The following is a 25,180-nucleotide window of genomic DNA, read 5'->3' on the forward strand; positions in this document are numbered from 1 at the left end:
GTTTGTAGAGAGCTTTTCATTATGGTTTTCCTAACTGTTCACTGCGTTAAAGCCTATGCGGTTTGAAATGCCCCACAGGGGAGTGGTCACCTCCACCCTGACCTGGCCCCCTCCTCCACGCCTGCCCTGCCCCTCACATCACAGAACACTTCTGCTCCGCTGTCTGCTTGATTTCCGTGAAGGTGGCCTGGGCCTTTTCTTTTATGGTATCCAAGTCCATGTTCTGAAGATTCTGTAACTGCCCGAGAATAGAATCCTTATCTTCTTCCTCTTCTTGATCCTCATCTACCATTTTCCGGAGATCTTCAGGCAAATCCACATCATCTCCAGCCATCTGGATTTGGTTCTCATCCATTTCACTCTGTGCGGAAAAACAAACACGGAGAAACCAAAAACAAACATTTAGAAACCATGCTAAAACAAACAAACAAATCCTGAAAGCAGCAGGGAGATAGAGGTCTGTTGAGGATGGACGGAGGGAATGGCACACTTGGCCATCTCGCAGCAGAGCCTGGGCCTGGTACCAGTTATGGAGGCCAGACATCCCGGTTGACACACACCCCCGCCCCTTTCACTGCACTTGGGTCGATTGGAACCTTCTAGCACAGTGGTTCTCAAAGTGTGGTCCCTGGACCGGGCAATATTAGCATCATCCAGGAACATGTCAGAAAGACAAATTCTCCGGCTCCACCCCAGGCCTACTGAATCAGAAACTCCGGGATGGGGTCCAGCAATCTGCATTTTAAGAATCCCTCTCTATCATGCTGATGCCCAAAAAGTTTAACCAACTCCACCTCAGGGCAGCTCTGCAAGCTTTGTTGTCTGTCAGCCCCCAGCTGTTGTGACTCAGGGATCCCACTCTGGAGGGTGGGGTTTGGGTTCACAGGGCCAGACCGTGCTCCCTTGATCCAGCCATCTCTCTTCAGTGGCAGCGTCTGTTTAACCATCGCCCCTTCCCTCCCTTCTACCAGACACGGAATCACCTCAAACTCAACTTTACATCCTTGTCACCTGGAAGCGAGTCTGGTGCACAGACCAGCTTATTAAGTGAATCGTCCACACCGTCTAGCCTTGCGTGTCGCCGATGCCTCACAACTTCCTTTTGTGGTCCTAGTGGTGGCTGTCCCACGATCTCTTAGTTCCTGCCGCCTGGCCTCTGAAATCCCTTTACCCTCAGGCTGCAGAGCCCTTTGTTTTGTAACAGAGAAGAATCTAGAGAAAAAGTTTCTCTGGGAAAGGCAAGGGTTTCCTTTCTCAGATGGCTGCTCTCGGATATAATTTTCTGAGAGTTCTCAGATATAAATTTCTGAGGTTGTAACATGAGGCAAACTGGGCTTTGGGGACACAGAAGATTAAAAAGAGCACCAGAAAAGCGAGTGATGGGAAAGATCTAAGTGATCTTGTGGTCTAAGCGGTGGGAAAGATCTAAGCAGACTGTAGGGCCCACCTCAAGGATGTTGTGACCAGCCTGGAATTTGTTACCAAAGGGCATGAAAAACCACACAAAGGCAAAATGATCATCTTAGTCTTAATCAGACTGCATTGATCTGATTTGAGAAAGATCTGGGCACCTGCCAAGTCCCCACTTCTGATGCTCTGTAGCTCCAGACTTCTCCAATGGCCTTGGAGAGGCTGGAGGCCACAGCCCTTCCCCAGAGCTCCTTCTTTTATTTGGTTCTCTGGGTAAAGTGACAGCAAGCCTGGCTCCAGAAACAGGTTGAGAGGCCGACTTTTTTTTGTTTGTTTGTTTTTACTCAAAAAGATTTATTCTAAACAGTAAAAGTTGACATGATTTGTTACAAAATGCAGCAAAGGGCTTTTGATATTTTCCCCCAAACCAAACTTCAGTTTAGGCAAAAGCAATGTGAACTTCAGTCGGGATGAGGTTGTAAAACCCCCCTCTAGGCAGGGAATGCCATCATGTTGGCAGCCCCAGGGCACCATCCAGGGCACCATCGACAGATGAGGATGTGAGGCACCCGGGCGGACGCCTCGGCTCAGCCGTGATGGACAGGTTCCCCCATCGCTGGCCCCTGCTCAGTTATTTTCCTTTTGCAAACACAGTTGAGCTAGCTTCACAGAGGCAGTTAGCCAGCCAAAGAGAGAAGTCTCAGTTTTGTCTGGAATGATCTGACGTGGTGTCTCTGCAGATCCTGTTCACCAGCTCTGCGCTCTTTTTTTGTGTTGTCCACACACGGTCGTGGAGCTCAGCGGCTCACCTTCCAACGTGAAACTTCTAGATTACCTGCGCTGCCCTACACAGAGTTCCCTCTTCGTATTTCCTTCCTTGCTTTCTTTCCCCACCTCGGGAGGCAGACTTCTGATGCTGAGAACACGAGGATGCCTTTGGGCGGCGTGGTCCTCACCAGGCCCTCCCTGGAGACCCCTGGGAATGGCGACTCTCAGTGTCGACTCCCCAGGTGAGAGAAGCTTCTCTGTGCACTTGGCCAGGCCTCTTCCCCTCAAGGCGCTTAACGGATTAATTAGTTCCTCGTCAAACTGGTGTGGGGATTAATTAGTTAATCCCCAGGGGCTCCCAGCCAATCCTCCATTTCTGTTTATTTTTTATTTACCTACCCTCGAGGTTGCCTCCCTTTGAGGATGGTCCTCAGGGCGTTTTTACAGGGACCGGAGGGAAAGCAGGGCCGCCTGGAGATTCTCAGTTCACGTAAATGCGGGACCCCTGCCCGCACATACACGATTTGCAAAGGCATTGCTGAGAAATCTGGCACCCTCGCCCCTCTGGTTGGTAATAAGATCTCTGCACATGTCACCAGGTTCAAACCTGGACAGAGTAGCTGCTGGGGGCCTGGAGGGACAGGCAGCTAGAGGGGCCAAAGGGCCAGCGAGCCAGCCAGTTGGTGCCCAAAGAGACCCGAAGCACTCAGGAGGGCTCCCGGGCCGGTGCTCCCCAGCTCTCTCTTCACCAGGCAACTAACTCAGTGTTCTGCCTCTGCTGCTTTGGACCAGTTCGGGTTTATTTTTACCTCCTTCCGCTGGCCCAGGGAAGGGAGAGTAGTGGGGTTCCACTTTGTCTCCCAACTCACAGAGGGGATCTGCATCGGCACAACTTCTAGCCAAGTGGTTCTCAAAGTGGGGTCCCGGGGCCAGCCACAGCAGCATCTCCTGGAATCTTGTTAGAAATGCACATTCTCGCCCAGACCTGCTGATTCAGGTGCTGGGGGCGTGGGCCGAGCCATCTGTGATTTAGCAAGCCCTCCTGGTGATTCTGGTGCTTGCTAACGTTTAAGAAGCCCCGATCCACATCCCTTGAAGACAGGAGGCTGTAACTTACTCATCAGTAAGTCTCAGAACCCAGCGGAGTGTCTGGCGTGTCGCCACAGACAATAGATGGTTATTGAATGACTCGGTGAGCCCGTTGTCAGGGACTATAGCAGCCTTAACAACACTTGAATGTGCCCTCTTTACTGTCAAGAGCTCTGTTTCATAGCTACCGACTTGTTTATCTTTACACTCCCGTGGAGGCAGTGCAGCTTAGAGGTCAAGTGTTGGTTTGAGAATCAGATTACATGAGCATGAAGGTTACTGCCACCACTTACAGGCTGTGTGACCTTGGGCACTGAACACTACCTCTCTGAGCTTTATTTCCCTATTTATAAATTGGGGTTATGTTATTTGCCTAAGAGTCACAGAAGAGTAATTAAATGATAACTGAATTATTTGGAATATATTAAGCATATATATAATTATATTATATATAATTAAAGGTAGATGCTCCTGAATGTAATAACCTTCAGAGGGAGGGGGAGGGGGATTTGCGCTGGATAGTCTTGACTCTGCACATGGTGCTCAGCCCCAGCAGAAGGCCTCGCTCTCTCGGCCCCTTACCTCTGGCCTGGGAATGAGCCCTCCCTACCTTCACTCCAGAGCCTCAGCGTTCCTAGCAAACTGGGCCTATTCATTTCCCTTTTAGCACTAGGCCCTCAATTTTGGGAGAAACCTGCCCAGAGGGTCCAGCTCCCTTTACCCCTTGTCAGGCTCACCCTAATGTTTGTGGGACACAGAGGATAAATACTGATAGGGGTCCCTGGCTTAGACCTGCACCTCTTTTTTCCCCAGTCCCTGGTTCCATCCTTCCATGGGACGCTTGTGTATGTGGTTCCCAGTATGCAGACCGCCACCCTACTTTTCAGGCCCAGTGGTACTCAGGCCAGCAGCTCAGTGTACCCTCGAGAGGACAGACCTGGTGCAGAGGCCTGGGCAGGCCCCAGAATGCATTTAGGCAGGGAGTTCAGGGCACTGGGCAGCCAGAGTGTGGTCTACAAGGGGGATGTGGGCAGGCCTGTCCCTTTGGCCGCAGACTTCTCACCCCTTGTGAAGGAGTGTAGCCGGTGGAGGGACAGAGGAGAATCTTCTAAAGCACAGGGCCCGGGGCAGGAGGCACTGGTTGTCCAGTCCAAGGGCGGCACTGGGTGTGGTCAATGGCTGTGGTCAGAGAGTCCTATGACCACCATCCTTCTAGAAGGACAACGCTACTGACTGTCTATCAGAAGCACCATTGCTGCAAGTGATGATTCTAGCACTGGAATCAATTTTCTTGGGCTGCAGCCTGTGCCCTGGGCACATTGTAACTAAGCGTAGGACAACCAGGCAGGGCTAGTGAGTGGCTAGAGGACGAAATGAAGTCCTCTGGAACCAAACCTGAACCCCTGGACTCATTAGCACTGTGGGTCAGCTGCAGACCTAGGACAGGCCAAGGGTTAGGGTCCCTCCCATTTGCAAAAAGCTGCAGCCAACCCAGACCACTATCGTGCAGAGGTGGCTATGACAGTGGGAAGACTGTGGGATTTAGAGTCGGGAGACCTGGTTCTGTCCTTCGCCCACTGCATGACCTTGGGCAAGTCACCTTACAATTTGATGCCCACCAGGAGGGACCCTCAGAGCAGATTGAACGAGACATATTGTGAAACGGCCTTGTAAGCGTCTTAGCTCTGGACAAACAGTAGCTGTGGTTATTAATATTTTAGAGGAAAAAGCGCAGCACGGCGTCAAGATCCCTGCTGAAAGGATCCCTGGGAGAAAGAAGGCGTGCACAGTGAAAGAGAGGGTGGGAGAGTACCAGCCCTTAAGAGAAAGATCAGGACAGAGCAAGCAATTCAGGTCCGTCTATGGGATTTATACAGTGGACCCTGGGCCTTGTCTCTCCCTTGCATGACAATCCACCCCGCTGATAGGACCTTGTCTACAATCCACACAATGAAAGTCTTTTCCTGACTTTCTGCTGCTGCAGGTTGGGAATGCTAGGAATATTTTGACAGAGTTCAGGCATCAAGAAAAGGCAGCAATGCCTCATCACAGCCCACGAGCACAAATGCAGTTACAGCCGATACAAATCAGCTCCAGGGAGGGAGGGGACCTTTGGCGCTGAGAACCGTGGTGTAGGTGAGTAAATGAATGAATGAATGAATGAATGAATGGTTGAGGGAAGAAGTGAAGTGAACCAGCATATAAAGGGGAACTTATAGGCTATACTTCATTCTTCGGGGTTCTGTTTCAGAAGTCTTCTCTTTTCTAGAAAGCTTATCAACTTGCGATATTGTTTATGCAGTTAAGAACTAATTATTTTTATGCTGGCTGACCAGAATCAGTTTTAATCTCTTGCTTTTTAACCAGATTTATAATCTTAATTGCCAGTGCTGAATGCCCCATTATTTAAATAGCCCCATAGCCTGCATTGTTATTCCCTGTGACTGATTTCTGACCTTTCACTGAAGGGTAAGTACGACCCTGGATTCAGACTTCCTACATCCTAATCTTGATAAACTGGCCTTCATCTTGTACCAAACTGGAGATATGATAATAAACTATCTGACATGGTTATATGATCAAAAAGCTGAGTATTTACCACTTAAGAGTCCAGTCAGTCAAGCTTGGTGTACAAGCACACACCAGTTTGTTTGATACAAGGTAGATTTGATTTTGGTTTTGGTTTGTTTCCTTATCTTTGGTCTACAGGATACCAAACAGCTGGATTAATGGATTTCTTTCCCGTGGACGAGTTGATCTAATATTTGATGTTTTACCTATTTCTGAGGATCACCAACGTCAGCAGTTGCCTTTTTTCACAACCCACCCCTCACTGTCCTGGTGATGAGTGAGGCAGCCACGCTGGCCCCTAGGCAAGGTGACAGCATCCCCTGGCTCCCATCCTGCCGGGCTTACAAGACATTGGCAGGGTGGGGTGTAGATCGAAGAATACAGCCAGTCAACAAACACCTCTATAGAGAGGAAAAGGGGGCATGGCCTGCTTTGCCGAAAGTAAGGAGGGATTCGGGCTGGACCAGGAGGGAGGTGGGTGTGAGGCCCTTGGGGGCTAGGCTTCAGCAGAAAGCCTCATCCTTGCTCTGACCAGATGCTGCTGAAGAACTGAGTTTATGTTTTCTCCCTGGGGACGGTGGTTCTCAACCCTCTCTGTACCTCTGAATCCTTTGTAAAGTGTCGAAAAACACGATGGTCAGGCCCCACCCCCAGATTTGGCTCTAGGGATCTGTGGCAGAGACCGAGGCAATAGAATTTTTAAAAAGCTTCCCCGGGTGATTCTAGCTCATGAGTTGGTGTTGAGACCTTGTCCGGGGCTTGCTAGCTGCAACTTCTGCTATACCACATCATCTTTCCCTCTTTAGCTACTTAAAGAGCCCTCAGCACACCCAGAATGGGACAGAGGCTGTGGATTTGACTCCTTGAATACAGTTTTCAGGGTTTTTTAAAATTAATTAATTAATTAGGTTGCGCCAGGTCTTAGCTGCAGCAGGCGGGCTCCTTAGTTGCGGCATGAGAACTCTTAGTTGCGGCATGCGTGTGGGATCTAGTTCCCTGGCCAGGGATCAAACCCGGGCCCCCTGCATTGGGAGTGCAGAGTCTTAACTACTGCGCCATCAGGGAAGTCTCCCAGCTGTCAGTTTTTAATGTTTGATTGAGAGTGTGCACACATAGGGCCCCTCGTGGGATGAAACGTTCCCACTGTGTACATCTTAAACTTCTTTCCTTTACGCAGATGTTCCAGAGGGACTCAAGAAGCTCTTAGAGGCCTCTTGTCCAAGCCTCTCCTTTACAGATGAGGAAACCGAGGTCCTGGGAGGTGAAGATACTTGCATAAATGTCATTCTGCTTGTTAGGGGACAAGAAACCAGCCCTGCTGCCAGGTCTCGCAGGAAAATGTGGCCAGTGGGTCGGACTGGCTTGGAGTTGAATCTTGCCATTTACCAGCTGTGTGACCTTGGGAAGTCCCATTCCCTCTCTGAGCCGCTCTTCTTATCTATGAAGGGGAAATGATATCTACCTACCTTCCAGGGTGGCTGTGAGGATTAAGTGAGAAAGCTGGTGCGGCTAAGTGACACATCCGAATCCGATGACTCTTTCTTCCCTTCCCAGGTTCCCCCCAGGACCTTCAATCCACGGCTCTTTCAAGGGCGTGAGTAGAGGGTGCAAACTGAACTAGGGCAGCAGAGGGGGGAGTAGGAAGGGACAGCCCCTAACGGGCCTCTGATGGCCTCCCTGTGCTGCCACCAGAAACAGCTGCTCAGAAGCAGGAGGTTTCAGTGTCTGGGACCCTGCCAGGCAGGCCTGAGAGCTCCTGATCTGAAGGAGGCGGGCAAAGAAAGCTTCACAAAATCGTATCTGTTTTTAAGAGGCAACTTTCAAATTCAGTTCTAATGGAGCTGTCAAAGTACTACATTTAAAGAAGCTCTACTGATAGATTTTCTTCTATCTTCATCTTTGTTCAAAGTGAACGATGCCCTTAATACAGCAGACAAACACCAGGTGTAACTAAATCATATAGCTCAGCAGGGAGCACGACATTATTTTTCAATGACTAACCTAGACTGACAATTCTGTTAATAGGATTAGGGTTCATTGTGGAACTGTTTTCTCTTATTAATTTGGCTTGACTTACATATACATTTTGAATTGGCTAGAAAGAGGGGCACCTTTGTTTTTAGAGAAAAATCTTGTGGCTTTATTTAAAATGTATTACTTCCTCTATTTGCAAAAAAATATGACATCTTAATTATTATAAAAAGTAACTCTGTATTTTACACAAAATCATAATGTCGAATCCAGTCTTGTTCTTTCCATGAAAATTGATTTTAATATAACTCTTATGGCTGATAGATTCCTTCTGCTATTTTTGATACTGTGTTCTTTGGGTGTGTTTTTGTTTTTCTTTTTTCCCAGTAACATCGATCATTCAGCAAACCTTTTGTGTGTGTGTGTGTGTGTGTGTCTATGTGTTTGTGTGTAGTATGTGCATATGTATGTGTGCGTGGTGTGTGTGTGCGTGCATGTGTGTGTGTGTATGTGCAGCTTCTACATGTCAGACACCATGCAAGGCCCTGATGACAGAGACAAAACCTCAGCCCCTTTGTTAAGAAGCACACGATCCAGCAGGTGAGAGTATTCAGGTTGGAAAGATGGCATAAGAGACATGCACTCAGGTATTACGCGAGCATGGAGGAGGGGGAGGGGAGGGAGGTCGTGGAAGTTTCTGGAAGAAGTGGCACTAGACCAACGTCTTACAGGAAGGAGAGAGGTCACAGGCAGCAGGGTGTAGGGGACGCGAAGCAGGAGGAGAGGAGTATAGTCCAGGCAAGGGGTAGCCAGAAGTGAGGCCGGGAAGTTACGAGCCACATCGTGGTGTACAGGCCAAGGGGGTTGGACTTTGTTCTGAAGAGTCATGGTAAACCTTCGTTGTTTTTTTTTTTTCAAAAAAAAAACAGGGGAGGAGGGGACTTCCCTGGTGGCACAGTGGTTAAGAATCCGCCTGCCAATGCAGGGGACACGGGTTCGAGCCCTGGTCCGGGAAGATCCCACATGCCGTGGAGCAACTAAGCCCGTGTGCCACAACTACTGAGCCTGCGCTCTAGGGCCCGAGAGCCACAACTACTGAGCCCGCATGCCACAACTACTGAAGCCCTCGCGCCTAGAGCCCGTGCTCCACAACAAGAGAAGCCACCGCAGTGAGAAGCCCGCGCACCGCAACGAAGAGCAGCCCCCGCTCACTGCAACTAGAGAAAGCCCATGCACAGCAACGAAGGCCCAACGCAGCCAAAATAAATAAATAAATAAAATAAAATATAAATTAATTAAAAATATATATATATATTAAAAAAAACGGGAGGAACAGAATCAGTCTGCAGTTTGGAAACCTCACTCTGCAATTTTGAGGGGAGCAAGACAAAGTCAACAATCTACTCGACGTACTGTAGTAAAATTGCTGAGAAGTGACGAGCCCTGCGCTTGGGGATGAGCTGAGAATGATTTATGAGGTGAGGTGACAGTGACCTGGTGATTTGCTGCATGTGGCGCTGGAGGAGGAGGGACGAGGCAAGGGTGACTCCAGGGGGAGCGCTGGGGGGGAGCCCTCGGTGGAGGGGGAGCCTGCAGGAGAGGCAGGGCTGGGGGAGGACGGGTGTCTGTCCTGGACCCGAGCTAAGAGGTGCCCGAGCAGAGGGGGACGCAGCAGTGAAATTTAGGGAGGAGGTATAGGAAGGCCATATAGATTGGAGCCATCAGCACACACCTGAGTGGCAGCTGAAAGCAGCAGAAGACGCAGCCATTCAGGGAGAACATGACGGCCTGAGTGGGACAAAGAGCAGACGGAGGAAACACCCTGGGCTATTCGGCAATTTGGGGGCGGGCAGGGGAAGGGTGACCCTTGAAAGAGACAGAGAAGGAACAGTTTCAGCAGAAGGAGAAGGAGAAGGAGAAGGATGGTATCCAGAAGCTGAGGAGAGAGAGGGCTCCAAGTAGGAAGCAATGAGCTAAAGGAGGCAAAGAAATTTCTGCCCCAGGAAGAACTGCTCCCGGAAGAGGTCCCCAAAGGAAAGAGCGGAACCATCTACCGCGCTGAGACCGACTGCCGAGCACCGGCAGGAGGAAGGCTTCGGCAGAGCAGTGGGAACCAGTCATTTAGGAAGATGCCCAGAAAGCCACGTTCAGAGTGCTGTTTGCTTTAGTTGGGAGAGACTTGACCTCTTTTATAAAGGAGAGGCCCGTAGGCAGGAAACGCTGAAGATACAGGACAGATGATAATTAGTGGAATGAGACCCAAATCTAACATGAGCATCATGGGTTACTTTAGGCAGTTAAGTCCCCTGATTACCTGGAATTTGAAAACCAGAGGAATCCAACGTAAGAGTGGACATGAACGTTCTCACGACGGATATACTTTCCTACCTACACGTCCGGTTACTGTGATTTGACGCTTGCACTTATTTGACTCCTTATGTGATGACTGCAATGAAAAGTGGTCATCAAAAGACAAGGGTACAACCAACAGGGTTGACCTTGACGGTGAACAATAAACCCGGAGAGGAGGCCTGTGGTGTTTGCCGGGCACCAGGGCTACACTCCTCCTTTCAGAGGCCACATTTCCTTTGCCCCGTCGGCAATCGACTGAAACTCTTTTTCACAGGAAACACCAGCCAAATAATTTCTTTAGAAAATCCAGTTCTAATTCCAAAATGTGACATAGTTACCCTCATTAGACCTGACAGCTCCCGGGAGGACATTTTCCTCAAATCTGCTCTCCGTTGGGCCTGGGCGAGGGGATGGGCCCAGAATCTTGCTGGTTATGTAACCGCTGCGAGTGACCGTGGGGAACTGTGAATGAGGCCCCCAGGGGTCCCCCCTCGTTAGCTGGAGGACCTGGTGAATGTGTCCAACCGCCTGTGGGCTGTTAATACTATTAGTTCGGCTGTTTACCCAACATGGACTTTATAAGACGGCACCAGGGCTGAGGATTCTGCAAACCACGAGGGGAGGGAAGGTTGTTATCAGGAGCCCAATAAGGTCCTGGTGAGCCTTGCTTTCTGCCCAGCACCATTTTCTTTGTTAGACGGTTGTGTTCAGTTCTCAAGTCTGCCATCCTGGTTGGAGACACACGGTTTGGAGGGGGTGGGGGAAGAATGGAGCATGAAGAAGTACTGGGAAAAGACCAAAGAAGCTCAGGGGAACTTTGAGTCCTTGGGCAAGTCCCTTGATTTGCATGAGTTTCATGATGATGCATTGAGTGTACACCTATGATATGTGCTTTTCTGTATATCAAAAATGTTTAATAAAAAGAGAAATGCAGCTCAGACCCTGGGACCAAGCAGCCAAAGCGCCGCGGCAGCGCAGGAACCCACACCTGCCCTGGGCAGAGTTTAGAGGCCAGAGGAAGGGGCGGAGTGTGTGCTCCTCCCATGCGCCCGCCTAATCCTGAGGTCATGCTCGTTGCTAATGACGATACCATGTCTGTCCTACTCATGTCTTTTGATGACCATTTTTTCTTTTTTTAAATTAATTAATTAATTTATTTTTGGCTGTGTTGGGTCTTCGTTGCTGTGCGTGGGCTTTCTCTAGTTGCGGCGAGCGGGGGCTACTCTTTGTTGCAGTGCACGGGCTTCTCATTGCGGTGGCTTCTCTTGTTGTGGAGCACAGGCCTTAGGCGCTCGGGCTTCAGTAGTTGCAGCACGCGGGCTCAGTAGTTGTGGCACACGGGCTTAGTTGCCCTGCAGCATGTGGGATCTTCCCGGACCAGGGCTCGAACTCGTGTGCCCTGCACTGGCAGGCGGACTCTTAACCACTGCGCCACCAGGGAAGTCCCTTTTTTAATTTTTAAATAGTCACCATGCTATACATTACATCCCCAGGACTTATTTACCTTATAATTGGAAGCTTGTAGTTTTGACCCTCTTCACCTATTTTTTTCCACGCCCCCCCCTCCCCACCTTGCCTCTGGCAACCACGAACCTGTTCTCTGTATCTATGAGCTTGGATTTTTTAGGTTCTCCGTATAAGTGAGATCTCCATTCATCTTTCTCTGTCCGACTTATTTCATTTAGCATCGTGTCACCAAGGTCCATACGTGTTGTCGCAAATGGCAGGATTTCCTTCTTTTTTATGGCCGGATAATAATCCATTGTATATATATATATATATATATATATATATATATATATATACCATGATGACCATTTTTTAATCGTGGTAATCAGATGAGTAATCCAATAAGTGCAGTAACCAAGATGGCAAGCCCCATGAAGGGGATACAAGGAATGACTTGGGAATCTGTTGCCCCACCTCCTCGCTGGCCCAGGCCTCCCTCAGCCCTGTCCAGGCTGCCATGAGGGTCCAGTACTGACCAGCCAGCCCCTCATCCCTTTGCCTCCAATTCACTGTACACATTGCCGTGGCCTTGGCCTTTCCCGATCACAGGGATGCCCACGGGCACTGCCTGGCCTTCCTGGGCCTCTTTGCTCCTTATTGGAACAACTAGGAGATGAAAACCTACCACTTATATTCCTGGCATGCTTTTAAGAAGGCTTTCTAAAGGTTCCACTATGAAGGGTTCCTCTGAATAATTAAAGAAAGACCTAAGAGTTACAGGCGGTTCCATACCAGCCAGCAGCATGGGCCCCTCTAGAGAAGCTGGCTTGATACAAATGTTAGAACCAAAGCATGACATTCTGGGCCTGGGAAATGACTATCCCCCATGGTCGTCATTTCCCCAAAGTCATCTCCTCTCAAGGCTGAATATTCCAATTCCTTCAATGCTTCCTCAATTACAGTCAGTCGTTTCAAAAGCTCTCGCCATCCTGGTTGCTGCGGAGACAGCTACAACGCTTGGTTTTCTAGCTCTTTCCCAGCGTGCCAGGGGAGGATGTCGCTGCTCAGACACTGCCCCCCCAAGCCTGTACCCGCCACTGTCCCTCAAGTGTGCTGCCACCTCCTGCTTTGTGACAGGTGCTCATAGCAGAGCCCACCAGGCCTTTCCAGGCTTGCTAGTGCAGCGACCCCTTTAGAACAAAATGCACAATCTGGTCCTTAATATCAAAAGAATGGGCTTAAAAAAAAAAAAAAGTCATGTCCAGACATTTATTTCTGTTCCTCAGCACCAGCACGGCCCTTGCTACAGCACACAGTCCCCGGGGAAGAACTGAGAACATCTGAGGGGCGGTTCTTCTGGGGCAGCCCGGGTGCATTTCCCTGTGGCTGCGTCTGGGGACGCCAGGGGCCTGGACGGACCCAGATTCCTGCCCCTGTGCAGGCAGCGGCTCCTACCGCCGAGTACCACACCGAAGCCAGAATCTGGCTTGGACAGGAGTGACCTGTCTGCACAGACAGGAAGCTGCCACCCTTGGGCTGATCTCGGCCTGGGAAAAGTGTCTGTCTCTCTTTGCCCCTTTCCAGCCATGGGTGCTGTTGAAGGCCCCCTGCACCCTGTGCCTCGGAGGGGTGGGAGGAGAGCATGTAACCTGTGACAGCCACTCAAGGCAAAGGAAGTGGGGCAGGTCTGCACTCCAAGCCCGAGGCCTGCATTGAGGTTGGGGTGTCGGCCACATCTGGTGAGAACTGGACAAAGCAGAATATGATCCAGGTGACGTTTTATGGCATTCTTCCTATTAATTATCATTGTTATGAATAGTGCACATTGGATTAGATAGAATATCCATGTGCTTACAAAAAAGCAGGCAGTTGTATTGTTGGGGTTTTTCACACCATAAGCAAAGTCTTGCAACATTATGTGTAGCATGCATTTTTACAAAATCCAGCCATGTTATACAAGCGCCCTAGGGAGGCCTCCACCAGAAAGTAAACTCTGTGGTGAAGGATGACGTGTGGAATGCTTTCAAGTCGCACTATCACTGTTTACTTGAATTGTGTTGGAACTGCGTCAGCAACTCACAGGTCTCCGGTCAAGCCATCAGCTGACACAGGGGCAGGAAATTGATGCGCCTGGTCCTCTGGGGGACGGATTCTGCGACGCTTTGCTGAAATAGTGAGCAGTGCCGGTTTCCCCCGAAGTCTCAGGATAATTTTAAACCACATGGAACTCCAAACCGCTCTAAAACTTTTGGGACACCTCAAATATTAAGAGTAGAAATAGCAGAGACCTTGGGGCCAGAAGGAGCTACGTTCAAATCCTTTTGTGTGTTAAGATGCTCTTTTGCGTGGTTGAGAGGCCCAAGTTCCAATCCTGGCTCTGTCACTCCACAGCTGTGGGGTTTTGCGAAGTCCCTTAGCCACAGCACCCCTACCCCAATCCCCCACTGGCTGCAGTTTCCTCAGGTCTAAAGTGAGGCTGCGGCGTTAGATTCTTAGATGAACTCAAAGGTCTCCTTCAGGGCCTATGAAAAAATCAGGTGGGCTCTCATATGCATTGTGCATTTGAAACAGCTGTAGAAAAATGGGTACATAGGCAGCAGTAACCCATGCAACGAAAGACACTGGGCTCCATCGTTAACAATGTATAGATTTCTTTGGGGTCCCCCTCCTCTAGCTGGCTTTAGTGAGCAGTGGCCTATGCAGATAGAGTCACTATGGCTCCAGGGAGGATATGAATCTGTACGTTATGTGGCTATAATTCTCCCCTCTTCCCATAGTTTCTGTTGGAAAGGCTCTTGTTTTAAAGGACAGCTTGGCTCAGAGATTTGGGAATTATTTTTTCTCTGAAGAGCATCAAACTCATTTTACAAAGCCTGAAGGTGTCCACCCCTGAGAATTGAGGTAAGCAAGACCGTGGACTCACCAGCAAAGCTCAGACGCTTGTGGTTCAGGGACATCCAATTCTTGCCTTGTTTACAAACATCAGTGTGCCCACCCCAGGCCTCCAAGACCCCTGGTTGTTATTATCAAGAAATAAAACTTCTGTGCATAGAGATAATAACAGCAATTAGAGCGATCATCCATGGAGCTCTTTCCACTCGTCAGGCACTCGCCTTGTCAGGCACACCTTATTATCTCAGACAAAGACCTCAGGAAGTAGGTATCACTGCCCCCATTTTATAGATGAGGAAATGGAGGCTCAGATACATTAAAAAACCATCTGAGACTGCAGACGTCAGAGCCAGAATTGAAAGCCAGTTCTCCTTATATCTTCACCAAACAACAGAACAGTCGTCAAAAATATATCCTCAACAGCAACAGATATATATGTATTCTTAAAAAGCCCCGCCTTTGGGACTTCCCTGGTGGTGCAATGGTTAAGAATCCGCCTTTCAATGCAGGGGACACGGGTTCCAGCCCTGGCCCGGGAAGATCCCACATGCCGCGGAGCAACTAAGCCCATGTGCCACAACTACTGAGCCTGCGCTCTAGAGCCCACGAGCCACAACTCCCGAAGCCCGCGCGCCTACATTCCGGGCTCCGCAACAAGAGAAGCCACCGCAATGAGAAGCTCATGCACCTCAAGGAAGCGTAGCCGCTGCTCAACGCAACTAGAGAAAGCCCGCGCGCAGCAACGAAGACCCAACGCAGCCAAAAATAAATAAAATTAAAAAAACACAAAAAAGCCCCACCTTTCTGGAAGAGACACAGCCAGTTGATGGTGTGTGTGCGCAAGCATGCAAATGCACTTAATTTCTGCTTCCTTCCAAACGAGACGTGTGGTGCTTCCATCAGATGCACCAGAGGCGGGAGGCCGGGGCTTCAGTTGAGCGGCGTGAATCTGCTGCCACATTGCTAAACACACCCTGGCCATCCCAGAGAGCTTCAGGAAATTCAGGCAACAGGAGCGGGAGGGACCGTGTTAGGAGTGCTCCACACTCCCAAAATGCAGTCCCGGTGGGAAAAAGTACTAACCTGGAATAAGGTGGGCAAAAAGCAAGGCACTCTTTTCGAAATTCATTGGTTGCAAATGAACATGAGTTTAAATTTTATTGTGAGTATTCCCCCCTCAGTGAGGATGTCCGTCTTAGGATCAAGGTCTCCCGGAAGCAGGGCTCTATACCTCCTCAGTGGCTTCAGCAGTGACCTTGCATGGGCAATGGGCTCACTCCCTTTGTTTAGAGCTTGAAGCTTCTGAAGTCAGTTTTTCCAGGGATCTACAGGGGACCCACTGAAGCAACTGGTTTAGCGGCACTTTCTAAACCGCCCAGCCTGCTGAAGCTGGCTCTCATCCCTGCGAGAGGACCACGTGCTTTGGAAGGATCTCTTTGGCTTCTCCAGGTGGAAGATTTCTCTCAGGGAGGGTGCCTCTCTGGAAGGGGGAGTTGGACAGCCAACCCAGAAGGTGGAGGTGGAGTCATTTAGAGGAGCTGGGCGATCCCCACGTAGGGGGAAATGAGAAGTGAGTCGGGAGCAGGGAACTGGGCCCTTGGTCACCCCTGGATACAAGCCCTGGAGCAGTGCATCCGAGCCCTGCCGGATCATGCCAACATATCCTGTTGCCACCTCCCAACCAGCAAAGGTAAAACAGTTGTGCAGTAGAGGGCACTGCAAGCAGTTTTTTTTTTTTTTTAATTTTATTTATTTATTCATTTATTTATTTATTTATTTATTTATGGCTGTGTTGGGTCTTCGTTGCTGTGCGTGGGCTTTCTCTAGTTGCAGTGAACGAGGGCTACTCTTTGTTGCAGTGCGCGGGCTTCTCATTGCGGTGGCTTCTCTTGTTGCAGAGCACAGGCTCTAGGCACACAGGCTTCAGTAGTTGTGGCACATGGGCTCAGTAGTTGTGGCTCGCGGGCTCTAGAGCACAGGCTCAGTAGTTGTGGCGCATGGGCTTAGTTACTCTGCGGCATGTGGGATCTTCCCAGACCAGGGCTCGAACCCGTGTCCCCTGCATTGGCAGGCGGATTCTCAACCACTGCACCACCAGGGAAGTCCCTGCAAGCAGTTTTTAGTTTACAATGAGTCAGACCCATGACTTTTGGAAACCAACTACTTGACCAAAGCCCACAGGTGTTTGTCCTCTCAGCCAAGATGGAGAAGATGGTGCTTGGTGACGACCATCACTGCCACATCATCTCCAAAAGGAAGGAACGGATTGTTCCTCTGAAGTGGAGGAAGAATGTCATAGAAGTTAAGACCCTGGGCTCTGCTTTGCCTGGCAGCATGGCCCTTGGCCGGAGGGTAGTTACTCTCTTTCTGCCTCTGTTTCCTCTAAGAAACCTACCTTACAAGACTGTCCTGAGGATTAAATGAATTGACACGTGCAAAGCACTTAGAACAGTGCCTGGCACTTAGGAAGGAGCTCAAGAAATGTCAGCTGTGATGATTATCCCCATTGTGCATTTATATATAGATGTTCTATAGTCTTTAGATGAATTTACATAAACAGGTATTACTCCATTTTGTTGAGAGGAAATGGAAGTTCAGAGGTTAAAAGACTGGAATCTAGTTTTTATGAACAAGTTCAATGCTATTTTCACTATATCAGATACCTCAATTACGATTAAGGCATATAAATATATTTATGTATTATATATGTACATCTATGTGTGTGTATATACATGTTTTATATATGTATATATATATATATATATATATATACCCATGAGTGTGACCCTTTGCTGATAATCAAACACTCTCCATTTCTTATTATGTAAAAAATGACTGGATGTTTACTGTGTTGAGTGTCTCACCTTTGGGAGTCTGTACTTTTCTCTGAGGTGAACTCTGAGGCACGCCCTCTCTGCCTTTTTTTGTGTAAATGCAGCATCTCTTTCCATCCTAAAAGTAAAAGAATAGAATAAAGGATCAAAGGACGAAGAGAGCTAAGGCCATTCCAGCCCCTGCTCAGAGGAGCCAGACACTGGGACACACCTTCTGAGTTCCCACTGCCGGCAGACAAATGGGAAATAGGGGAGTTTTTCCTACCTCCCCAAATTTCTGCCTCTCTGTCTGTCATTCCACTATCATAACTCACTTCAGACCCTAAATCCCAAAGACAGCTCAGTTCTGGGAATCTCTTTCTGAGGCACCCCGGGAGAGGGGCAGGGTGATTACTCCTGATGTAGACCTGACCTCGCTATGTTTCTCTAAGTACGACCTGGGACCACAAGCGTGAGAATCACCCGGAGCGCTCGTTAAGAATGCAGCTTCCCAGTCCAACTGCATTGTGGAGAGAAGCTACATTTTAAAAATCATTTTGTTTCGTATTTTATTATATTTATTAGGGGTTAACACATTTAGTACTTCTGAAATGCTAGGTGTATGAGCTGATGACAAAGGATGTTGAGTGTTATTCTTGGGACATAAGTTTTATTTATGTTTTAAATTAAAAAATTGAAATATAGCTGCTGTACAATATTGTGTTACAGGTGTACAATATCGTGATTCACAATTTTTATTTTTTTGGCCGTACCATGTGGCATGTGGAATCTTAGTTCCCTGACAAGGGATCGAACCCGTGCCCCCTGCAGTGGAAGTGCAGAGTCCTAACCACTGGACCGCCAGGGAATTTCCCCCTCCCCCCTTTTTTCCCACAATTTTTAAAGGTTATACTCCACTTATAGTTATTATAACATGTTGGCCGTGTTCCCTGTGTTGTGTTACAACACGTCCTTGTAGCTTATTTTATACATAATAGTTTGTACCTGGGACATAAGTTTTAAATTCTACAGAATTCTACAGAACACTTATTTTTAAGTGATGCCCTTTATTAAACCCTTATGTGGACTTCCCACGTATCTATTTAAGCTCCGGGTCCGTCTCCACCCATGCTGCCTTGATTCTGCAACATTCCCAAAGTGGAAGACATTTTTGAGGTTTTTTTTTTTTTTGGCCACACCATGCGGCACGCAGGACCTTCGTTCCCCGACCAGGGATCAAACCCACGCCCCCTGCAGTGGAAGCGTGGAGTCTTAACCGCTGGACCACCAGGGAAGTCCCCAGTTTTGAGTCTTAAAGGATGTTCTCCTCCAGATCTCTGCAGAGCTGTGTTTCCACAGGACAGTTACACTCAGTGACTGAGAGTCTGAGATTCAGTTATTACTCTGTTCATTTAATTTCACCAATAAATTGTGATAGAATTCAGAACTCTGAGCTACAATAATGTGGAACTTTTAAAAAGCACTTGAAATCCTTGACAGCTGAAGCAGGGACATTTAAAAAACATACGGCAGGGAATCCAATTGTGAAATGTTCTCTCTGTAATCTTACCAAAGAGACATGTGTTCTGGAAACGATGCCTTCGTCCAGGGGAGAAAACACATCTGCTCCTCTCTTCCCATTGTTGCCAGTTATAAACCACCAAGTCTTGCAGACTTTTTCTTCCCTATGTCTCTCATAACCATCCCTTTCATTTTAACTGTAGCAGCCTCACGAATGTTCCATTACTCCATACCGTATCTTGTGCAGTGATTCTTTAAATAGTAGTCTGTTGACTCAAGTATTCTATCAAAAAAGCTGGAAGCAGTGGTGTGCTGGCAAACGTATCACAACCAGCTCTTTGGGGAAAGAAGCTGTTTGTAGAACTTGCCAATTTCCATGGTGTAAATACTCCCACCCAGGCGGATTTCAAACTATCAACTTGATGTCCTTGAATGAGGAATTGGGGAGAGATGAACACAATCAGCTTTCATGAGTCAGTGCAGGCTGCTGTAGGTCAGCTCCAGCATGTCGCTGGCTGGAAGATTAATTTTTCTCTTACTCTTGAATTCAGCAATCTCCCTGGGCCTCTACTGCCAGGCATGGAAACAGCAGATATGGTCTGTCCACTTTTCTCTATCATAAATACTATGCTGGGCCACTTGATTGGAGAGGCCCTGGCCGTTTAAATGATCTCCCTGCTTCCATCATAGCCCCACAATTGAGAAGCAACACTTTTAACAAACTCCCTCGGCGATTCTTACACAAGCTAAAGAGGGTCACCTTCACAACACTGTCAATCAACCAGACTCCAGTAAAAATTTAAAAACATAAAATAAAATAAACAAGGTCACCTTCTAAGCCCCAATTTAGGTTCAGTGTTCCCTTCCCTGTTTGGAGGGAGGCATCCTCAAACAGGGTAGGGTATGGATTTCCATAATGCTCTGCGGGTGGCCTAATTGGACTTGTGATGGTGCTGGTTTGAAAAGGGCTCCCTTACTCATGATGAGCCAGAGAGAAGTGGACGCCTTCGGGGACGTCTGTGAAGCTCACGTTCACCACCTCCTCTCCCAGCTGCCCAAAGAAGTGCATTATTGGAGGCTATATTTATATACCTGACCCCGCCCTCTGGATGTACAGGATTGGACCAAGCTGGATAAATGGACTTTCTTCTCTGGGAATTCGGGTTTGGGACTGAGAAAGAGACCAGTAGTGTGGCTCGAGCTGTAATGGGTGAACTTGGGGGATGTCGGCTGCCATTTTACACTGGCCACGTGGTTTGGGTAGAGGACCAAGTAGAGGGCTGACTGCCCCAAAAGAACAAAGCAGCCATACTGAGGTGGAAGCCACGGCAAGAGATTGAAAACGAGGGCTCATGGCTTCTCAGCAATGCTCTGGTCCTGGTTCAGGCCCATATGAGGCCTGGGGGGATTTCTGTTATGGGTTTGGTGAAGCATCTTTGCATGAAGCATGATTTGCCTTAAAATAAATTGCCTGTTTTCATTTTCAGGTGGCTAAATTGGTTTCTATTTCTTGACTCCAAGTTTTGGAATCATCTTTTTTTTTCACTGTAATAGTTGCTCTCATTTATACATTTTATTTTTTTATTGAAGTATAATTGATTTACAAGTTTGTGTTAGTTTCAGGTGTACAGCAAAGTTATTCAGTTTTATATATATACATATACATATTCTTTTTCAGATTCTTTCCCCTTATAGGTTATTATAAAATATTGAGTATAGTTCCCTGATGCCTACTTCTTTATGTTGTATTCTAGGTGATGAAGCTCATGAAAACTCAAGCAACGGACCGAAGTCATGCCTCTTGCTGTGGGAAAGCAGGCCAGCCTCACCGTCCTGCTACTGTTGCTTACATCGGTTGATCACATAAATGTATCACACACACACGCACACACACACACACACACACACACACACACACCCACACACCCACACACGGAGCTGAGTAGCTGGTAAATAACCCAATCCACTGACTGACCATACCATCCGACTATTTTGGTCTTTCATCTGTCCACATATAAAATTAAGTAAAACAAGGTCATTAGTTAATCAAACAGATGCCATATCTGTGACCAGATTTATTGCTGGGACATACTGAGTGATATTTTAATATCAGGTATATAGTCTATATTTCTGACCATTTTCTTTTTATTGGGCCCCTTGAGCTGAGAACATTTGGTGCTACTGTTCTGCTTCTGTTTCTTCATTATACATGTGTTTTTTTTTTTTAAACATGCCAAGGAATGATGCCTTTTTTTGCCTAAGTATTATTTTAGCACAAACATTATTTTTGCAGTTGCATTTTTTAAAAAAACTGATTTTAAATTTACCGCAGAGCCAAGCATAATACATTCTAGGTAGTTTTATAAGTCACAATTTCTTTCAGGAAAAAATACAGTAGACAAGGTTTCCATTAAATGCAGGCTTTTATGCTTAGTTTCCTCCAGGTCATTAACCCTTTCACCTCTAATCATCTTAGCAATAGGACTTAGGCAACTATTATGTAATTGATCATTAGCAAAACAGCCATGGTGGCAAAAAGAAATACTTTTGTAACATACGATGTACATTTAACTTCAAGATTGATGCTTCAATACTCAGTCGATTTGATTATTAAGACTCAAATTAATTCTACCTTAAACTTTAAAAAATTACATCTAGATTACACTTAAAGATCAGTCTTCAGCAGTGAAAAATTGGTGATATTCACATTCCATAATACCCACCTGAAATGTTACTGTTTGACTTTTATTACATTTTATATAGCCAAAAGAATGTCCTTATTTTTTGGAGGTACATAGCCAAAGTATCTAGGGGTAAAGTATCGTGATGTCTGTAATTTACTTTAAAAATGGTTCTCTGTATCCATCTATCTATGTTTCCATGTATCTATCTATGATCTAACCAAATAATCATCTACAAGCAAATATGGCAAAATGTCAACTGTCAGTTTTATGCCATAGGTATATATGAGCATTCATTATACTGTTCTACTCTTCTGCATCTTTAAATTTTTCATAATAGGCAGTCCACACATTTATTCAGTCTTTGAGAAGCCAAGTTTTATGACATAATTGTCATGTTGTATTTTCTCGGCTTTTTTTTCTGCACACGTAAGATCTAGAACACTGTACTCTATGTTCTTTAAGGCCCTCTTCCAAGTGCAAAGTCTGAATTTTCACAATTTGAAAGCTTTCTACTTGCTAGGAGGGTGAATTTCCTGACGACTGTAAAGTTATTTAGGCACAGTTTTTCATTTGAACAATTGAGGTCAATTAAAATGTGTCTGGATCAGAAAGTGTTCAGTGGCTTTCAGGCCAACACGCAGATTTATTTAGTATTTTTTAATTTCCATTCATACAAGTAGGACATAGTAACCACTGATGCTAGGAAATGGTTCACTTTAGCAGAACAGACTTTCCTCAGGTTAGAAGCAAACAGCACGAGGAAAGGCATCTAAAGAGCAATGAGGTAGAAATTGGGGAGCTGAAGACGGTATGGCCAGAATGAATTTCTTTGTGCTTTTAAAAGGAAAGGAAGTTGCATGTACTCACTTCTCCTCGATCACTTGCTTTTGGTATTCCTCATATTCCTCTCTAGTCATCCCCTGAGCTGCTGCAGGATCAGATGTACCTCCTTCTTCTTTTTGTTCTTCAGACCTGCCACCAAGTCCTAAATTCTTTACCTGACTACTTATCATAGTTTTCATAAGGAAAGCCATTGTTCCTGCCCCAGAAAAAGAATACCAAAAACTCAGACAAAACCTGAAGGAAAAAAAACAAACCCACAAAACCTCCAAATATCTTCAACGACAGCAACACATTTAAAAGCAGAGGGCTTCGCATAGGCTCATCTGTTCAAGGGCGTAACGATACAGAAGAGTGGTCTGGGTGCTGTAAGCTGGATTAAAGGGGTCAACTCCCGAGTATAGAGAGGCAGATGGCTCAGATTACTAAGGCATACAATCAGATGCAACCAACCACTTTCTGAACTAATACACTAAGCTAATTTCAGAGGGAAAAAAATCCTTCACATTATCCATCCCTCTCCCTACCCATTTCTAAATTTTAAATTATAAGCCAGCAGGGCTTCATCAAGAGTTGGTTCAATTAAATTAATCAGAGCAGACTGATTATATGGCTGTAGTGGAATTTCCAAATTCCAGCCCTTGAGGACAACATCCGGTTGAAAACTGAGTCCAGTGAGACTCAAAACCCGAAATGCTTCATTAAGCAAAAATAATCCTTTGATCCATTATTTTATCTCATTGGACTCTAAGTACTATGCAAGGATTTGCTTTTTGGTTTGCTTGAATTCTATACTGTTTCAGCGGTTACTGTGTCCTGTACATAAATACCCAACCGAGGCAAGTGTAAAAGGGCAAGCCAGAAGGTCCTCCGCTTACATCTGGATTACCCTAGCCTGCTCCTGAATGGTTACACTTCTGCATGGAAATGACGCGCTGGATACTTTAACTGCTCTGATCCAGAAGGTAAGAACATATGAGTCAAATCATCAGTGTGTATCGAGGTCACCTTTTCCTCTTACACGCAGTCACTTCCTGGGTGCTCTATTTAAGCTCACTGGTGTATTTGGAGAAAACCTCTGACAATGTTTTGTAACACAGATTCTCAATGGCTGTGGTTTTCTCCAGGTCAAGGGAGGAATTTGAGCATGGCTAAGACTTTAATCTATGTTAGTATCTTTCTAATTAAAGCACTCCAAGAGCAGGTGGGGCAGAGGGGAGAGATGCAGCCTATTAGGAACCTATGCTTATTATTTTATCTGTAGGCATGAGACCTTTCAGGAAATAGATGACTATCCCTCAGATAGTACAGAACTATATAAACTGGATTTTTGCCTAAAATGCTTTTTTAATGTATTTTAAGATCTGCTTTTCATCTTACTAACCAATTTAAAATTGTTGCTAAAATGGTCTCAATTTGAAAGATTAACAAAGATTTAGGGTGAAATAGAAACTTTTTTCGGTGTTCTCTGATAGAGAATGTACATTCATACTTAGCTCCACTTCCACCTTAAGATGTGTTGCCTGGGACTTAATACATTCAAACCATGATCTCTAAATTATTATTTATAATAAAAATCAATTTTATAAGTTATTCTAAGTTATTAAATTATTAGATTATAAAATTATTAAAATTCCATTTTATTAGGAATTAGGAAATATTATGAATGGTGAGGGTCTCAATTCTAAACTCCAAAGCCAGTTGGTGAAGCAGCCTCTCCTTGTCCAGTCCTCTTCTGTCTGTCTGTGTGTGTGGGACGGGGGGAGGCTGGGAGGAGGGGTGGGTGTCAAGCATCACAGAAACTCTTACGTGGTAACTACATCAGTGTGACAAATGAATACTCCCTGGTGGTGCTTTATGAAATCAAATCTTTCATTGTCTTCCCAAAAGATAATTCCATTGGAAATGGGATCGTCTTTAAAAACTTTTTATTCCTCAATTTATTACAATGGCCTTTCCACTTGGACATTCACCAACTATTTGCTGTGTGTGGAATCCTCCAGAGAGGGAAAATAAATACCCCAGGTGAAACGGGACAACTAGGTGTTACCCCTCCAAAGGCTTCTCATCATACTTGAACAAAAACCCAAATCTTTACTATGGCCATGTCCCCAGCACCCCCCACCCCCCGCCAGAAGGCTCACTGATCAGGCTTTAAGTTTCCTCTGATTTCTTTCAAACCTATCTAATTTAATTCTTTAATTTTACATTACTCACTATTTTCTGTGGACTTATAGCACAAGGGTCCATTACATTAGTTTCCATTTTCTGAAACCACTTTATAAAGACCATCTTTTACAAAGCTACCAACCCTGAGACAGAAGTATTATGAGGAAACTGAAGGTCATCTTTAGTAAGTGGCAAAATCAAGATTTAAACTCTGATTTGTTTGACGCTAAAGCTCTACTCTTTCCTTTTTATACCACATGGACTCTCAGAATTGGAATTACTTGGTTGAATGGTGCTTGCCAAAAAGAGGAAAAGATTTTTAAAAAACTGCCATTAGTAATGACTAAAAGTTCCAGCTTAGCCACACTATTACCAGTATTTGGTTATTAAAGATGAAAACATCAAATACGTTGTTTTAATTATTTTGTGTTTTTCATTACCAGCAAGGGTAAGCATTGATCCATTATCATTTCTTATTCTCTTCTTCCGCTTCCACGTATTGACTCTGCAGGTGGTAGGCCACCTAGGGCAGAACGCAAAGCACGTGACACATGAAATACTATCACAAATCGGGGCCTACTTGGGAAATAAATAACTACTTATTACCCGAGACCAATGAAGGAAAAAAGTAAATTTACTAAAATATTTCTT

The 25,180-nt window shown here is 46.4% G+C and overlaps 1 protein-coding gene across 1 annotated transcript; it reads right to left on the reverse strand.

The window, feature by feature from the left end:
• Positions 1–133: 133 nt before the first annotated feature.
• CPLX4 (complexin 4) lies at positions 134–22,554 on the reverse strand. The gene is made up of 3 exons (XM_059894833.1): positions 22,388–22,554; positions 17,367–17,454; positions 134–361 (listed from the first exon to the last, which is right to left on the reverse strand). The coding sequence occupies exons 1-3, from the start codon at positions 22,552–22,554 to the stop codon at positions 134–136; spliced, it is 483 nt and encodes a 160-aa protein (XP_059750816.1).
• Between the last annotated feature and the right edge of the window lie 2,626 nt (positions 22,555–25,180).

Source organism: Balaenoptera ricei, chromosome 14 (genome assembly GCF_028023285.1).
Source record: "Balaenoptera ricei isolate mBalRic1 chromosome 14, mBalRic1.hap2, whole genome shotgun sequence".
In the NCBI taxonomy this organism is placed as follows: Eukaryota; Metazoa; Chordata; class Mammalia; order Artiodactyla; family Balaenopteridae; genus Balaenoptera; species Balaenoptera ricei.

Excerpts from the sequence above, each read along its gene's own strand:
- CPLX4 (XM_059894833.1), bottom strand. The coding sequence starts at position 22,554 with ATGGCTTTCCTTATGAAAACTATGATAAGTAGTCAGGTAAAGAATTTA. Across the intron at positions 17,455-22,387 it reads AAGCAAGTGATCGAGGAGAA|GATGGAAAGAGATGCTGCAT; the intron begins GTGAGTACATGC and ends TTTTACTTTTAG. Across the intron at positions 362-17,366 it reads AAAAGTACAGACTCCCAAAG|AGTGAAATGGATGAGAACCA; the intron begins GTGAGACACTCA and ends TTTTCCGCACAG.